At 38.7% G+C, this 4986-nt stretch overlaps 1 protein-coding gene across 1 annotated transcript in view; it reads right to left on the bottom strand.

Moving 5' to 3' along the window:
* Positions 1 to 339: 339 nt before the first annotated feature.
* PDZD2 (PDZ domain containing 2) overlaps positions 340 to 4986 on the bottom strand; it is a 117387-nt gene continuing 112740 nt past the window's right edge. The window contains exon 23 of the mRNA XM_008572759.1: positions 340 to 3206. Within this exon, the coding sequence (XP_008570981.1) occupies positions 3040 to 3206 (167 nt within the window). The 3' untranslated portion in view covers positions 340 to 3039. The remainder of the gene's footprint in view (positions 3207 to 4986) is intronic.

Here is a 4986-nt window from a genome sequence, read left to right as displayed (position 1 = left end):
ATATGCTGTCTTGGCATGCCTCATTGTGGGAGGGTGGGTCCAGTCCCAACTCCTTATCCTGAGTCCCTGGGCAGGCCCCGAGGTGCTGGTGTGGTGAGCCTGGTTGTGGGAGGGGGATCCGGTCCCCTTCTCCATACCCCGCGTCCCCGGGCAGGCCCCAAGGTGCTGTCATGATTTTGGATTGTGTCATGAATGTGGCCATGGAACAGAGTGGCTAACTGGAGTTCTATTGCCTTTGTACCTCTCACCCATTTAGGTAATAATTAGGCAATATTTCTTATCTTGACATTATAAATGCAGAACAATGATGAAGAAAACCAAGTAGTAAGCAGAGTGTTCTTTTAAAATTACTTAAAAAAGGTTGTTTACAGAGATGTGGATTTACATAACTTGGCGACAACATTTTAAAAATGTACAGGCTATTCCATATTATTGCACTTACTCTTTAATATATAAGGCATTTTATTTTACATAAATAAAGGATAATGTATAATATCATACAACAGATGTGGTGCCAATTAAGTCAACCATAAAATTAAAGAGATGTATGTGGGAGGATGGAAATGAAACCCAACCTACTTCAACCAACATGGTATGTTCTTGCAGTTACGATTTACATGTTATAACACATATTTACCCTCATAGCTTATTGTGAATGACCAGTTAAGAAAAACAAAACAATAGAAGTTTTAGTAGGACAGTAATACCATTAGTGTTCACTTCAGGAAGTGTGAATTTATTAGACTAATTAGAAATACTAGTCATGCCTTGAATACTGAAGACAAATAAATAGCTTTCTATCTTAGGGTCAAAGACAGTTGAGCTTTTGCTTCTTCCCTTAAATTCCAACTATTGGCCAAGGATCCTTCTGGCAAGATATAATAGAAATGGCAATGACTTTAATGGTGTCATAAACCAGAGGTCTACCCTTGTACCTTTCAGATAAGAGGATTAGGAGATCCCATTGCTCCACATTGCTCTAGAAATTCCTGTCTGTCCACATAGGACTGCATTTCTTATTAGTAGACCTAGCTGTAAGAGTGGAGGCAAAAATGGTTTTCAGTGTTGACTTCAAATAGTCTCGTCACTTAGGCAAGAAAGCAGAAACCACGAAATTGACCCAAGACAGTTAAAACAATCTAGCATGCACCTTGCACTGACTTTCTATAGTATCCTACCTGTAATTGTAGTGAAAAGTAGAAGCTAAATCAGGTCTTTCTAGCTAACTCCTGTACTATATTCTCCTTTGTATAGCTTGTTGAAAAATGAGAAATCTGAGCTTAGACAAGCCAGATCATGTGCATCTGAGGGACCGACCTTCTCTGGGCTGACTCTACAGATGTTTAGTGGGATTGGTCGCTCAGAAAAATGATGTGCAAAGGTGATGGCTCAAGCACCTCCATGGTCCGGGGGGGGTCATAGCCATACACCCAAGTTGTACCTTATTCAAAAAAATCTCCAACATAAAATGGTAGTGTTGTCATGTGCACAGATATGACACACGTATTCTCCACCCGTATTCCCAGGATTCAACGGGTCGGTCTGTGCCACCTGAGGATTTTGGTTGTGACTACATAGTTTTGGTTGTAACTACATACCTTGACAGTGACTCACCCTGTTTCTCCATTTTCCTCCTCTTTCTTCTGACATTTTGGTAAATGAAGCTGATGTGGGTTTGGAGTTTAAGAAAACAGTATAGTATGAGGGGAGAAAAACCCAACTTTGTGATGACAATCAGCACATCGAATGCGAACAGCTACTACAAAGAAGCTTGTGCTTCAAAAGGAGGCGCACGCAGGGTGAGTTTCACAGGCAGCATGAGTCACAACAGTCTTCTGCAGTGAAACATTTTCGGCAAAAGGAAGAATTTGCAAAATAGGAAAACAAAAAGAGCAAAAACTTCAGTCACTGCAGAGTCATGTCTTTACACCAGGTCAAGAAAACAGATCCAATACTTAGAAATATTACATTTCTTAAGCACGCTGGAGAAGAGGAGAAAAACCAGCCAAAGTCCTGTAAAAGGATTATTTTAAGCTCCTCTATTTGGATTGTAGATATAATGCCTATGTTTATAAATATAAATCCAAGGACACTAAAGAGATACAGTACTTGATTTCTAAAAATTAGTTTAAATTAGCAGTTGGAGTGCATAAAATGTAGAAATGGAAACCCAGTGACTGTGGTATTTTTGCCTGTTCTTGCATCAACCAGTCTTGGGTTCAAGCACTTACTCAGGACAAGTTCAGAAACTAGATGCATGGTGCTTTCAGATCTGGAACTTTCTGCTCCTAAGCTGTGAAACTCATGGCAATTTAGTACAGTTTACCGGAACTACTAGTCTGTAAAACAGCCTTATGACTTATGTTTTTGGAGATAGAAAACGTTCAACAATTCATGATCATCAATAACCCACTGAGTTGAACTCTGCATCCATACATTATACATTCCACTCACTAAAAAATATTACTTTCTGTATTTTGCTTTTTCATTTTCAGATAATTCCTGAGCTCAGCCTAACGATTAGGTCATAATTCATATATATTTTTTTAAAGTCTCATTTTCTTTTCAGGGTAACATTTATAGACCTATAGCTCCTCCTTCCATTGAATGTGCCTAAAAGTATTGTGTCATTTACTTATGAAATTCTATAAAACTATAGTCCTCTTAGTTGTGACATCTGTGGCACCCCTCAGACTTTGTTCATTCCCTCATCACCAGGATGTTGGGAGAGCTGGCAAGAGGGATGCGGAGTTCTGGCTGTTTCAAATGAAGACGGGCATGTCACATCTTGTATCCCCATCAGCAAACATAAAGGGGACAGGCACTGGAACAAAATGAATGCTCCACCCAGGGTGAGCCAGGTGGAAGGCTTCCAGAGTCCAACTTTGCTGCTGTGGCACACACAATAGGTCAGGCTTCGTGTGCAAGCACAGACTTGGAGATTTTTATAGGCCTTGTCTGTACCAATGTTTGTTGTTTTAAGAACCCATCGTTTAAAGTAAGAAAAGGGAACTGAGAAAAGGAGATTCTTGTTAAAATTCATGAAGAATTCTTGTGCTTTCTAATTACTAACTGCACTTGTCCTTCTGGGACAGACTTCATAATATTCCAGGCATCGAAGTGCATGAGCCCAACCAGAGGTTTTCCATTAATAGCAAGAATTTCATCTCCAGCTTCTATTGTTCCAGCTTGTTCAGCTGCACCACCTGTGAGAATAAATGCAGAAAAATGGCTTAGCACTTCCATAGTTTTCAAAAAAATTCCAAGTAGACTTAAATAAGAAAAATCTCTAAATGATATGCCATTTATTCTTAGACACAAAAAGCATATATCCATAAAAATAAGTTGGACTACATAAAAAATTTCAACTCTGTAACACCTTTCCCTCTACCCCCGCAAAACATAAGCAAGATAAAAATAAGTTGCTTACAAGGGGAAGATATTTTCAATGTATTTAATCAACAAAGGGTTAACACCCAGAGTAGGTAAAGAACTACAAATCAATAAGAACATGACAAAGTAAAGTAGGGCAAAGGAAAATAGCTAAAATACAAATACCCAATAAATGTGGGAAAACAGGTTCAACTGTTATTTGTTAACAGATAGCTGGCTGATATATCAAGTTCTGAAAAACCAGTGATTACATGATCATCAGTGACTGTGGAGATAACTGATTACACACAAACATACTTCTACTATATTATAGCTTTGCGTAGGATATAGCAAACTTAGGAGCTTTGAAAAACACAATTTAAGGCTTCCTCCACCTACCTTCTTGTACACATAGACCTAAAACAGTCACCTTGAAGAAATGCACACTGGCTATGGAGGCATCTTATCACTGAAAAAACAGCATTGAATAAAAAAATTCCCAAGTATGAAAATAAAAATTAGTTTTCGTTTTCTCAGAAATCTAAATCAGATCTCAAAAGACTGAGCAGATGTATCCATTTTATCTTAAATTTCTGAAAGTCATTGTTAAATATTATTTGATATTTATAAACAGGTAATTATAGTTGATTATAAAAATTACTAAAATAATACCTGAAAACAATCAGTTCAAATGCAATCCTCCCAAGGACAAAGAAATTTTATGTTGATAATGATGGAGGCAGATATTATCAGAAGAGAGACCACACCAATGTCAGCCCCGTAGTGGGAGCAAAGAGAATGATTTAGTCCCAGTCAAGATACACATTTTTGGAAAGACCAAAGCACTGTTCTTTGGCATAACCGTTTATACCTGGGGCAACACATGTACCCGATGTCCTGTTCTAGAATGTTAACTGAAGGCCCCAGGCAGGTTATGTGAAACCATAGAATGTGTGTGTGTTCACCTGGGTCTAAGGACACAGGAGGTTCCAACCAGGCAACACAGGAGGCTGTGTGTTAGTGGGAAGCACACTGAATGAGCAATCAGATTGGGTGTTGGTCTCAGTTCTGTGATTTGAGGAAGTTACAAATTTCTCTAAACCTCAGTTTTCTTATCTGCAAAATGGTGATGGTAGTACCTGCCTTGTTATCTCACTAGGGTATTACAAGGACCGAATGAGAGGAAGTAGGTGAAAGTCCCTTAGGAAACTTTGGGTGTTGTGCAGACCAAAGGTCGTGCCAGCATTTGTACTTCTTTTACACGAGAGAGAAATAAACTTCTCTCTTTCTAAATAACAGTTTAAACTACTGTTATTTTGAGTTTTCTATTACATGAGGCCAAACTGAATTCTAACTCATTTGAGCAGGATACGTCTGTCTCTCCATTTATGGAGATTTGGAAAAAAAAAAAAAAAAGTCCTTTGAGGGAGCTTTTAAGCTTTTCTCCAGAGGTCTTACATAGCTTTTGTTTTGACACATTCTTAGTTTCCTTGCAGTTGTTATTGTGAATTGGTGTCACATAGTGGTAAATCAAAAAGCATTTGGCAGGGCCGGCCTGTGGCTCACTAGGGAGAGTGTGGTGCTGATAACACCAAGGCCACAGGTTTGGATCCC

Source organism: Galeopterus variegatus, unplaced genomic scaffold, assembly GCF_000696425.1.
Source record: "Galeopterus variegatus unplaced genomic scaffold, G_variegatus-3.0.2 Scaffold830, whole genome shotgun sequence".
Classification (NCBI taxonomy): domain Eukaryota; kingdom Metazoa; phylum Chordata; class Mammalia; order Dermoptera; family Cynocephalidae; genus Galeopterus; species Galeopterus variegatus.
The sequence above is the reverse complement of the archived record's forward strand: the minus strand, read 5'-3'. Positions and strand labels throughout refer to the sequence as shown.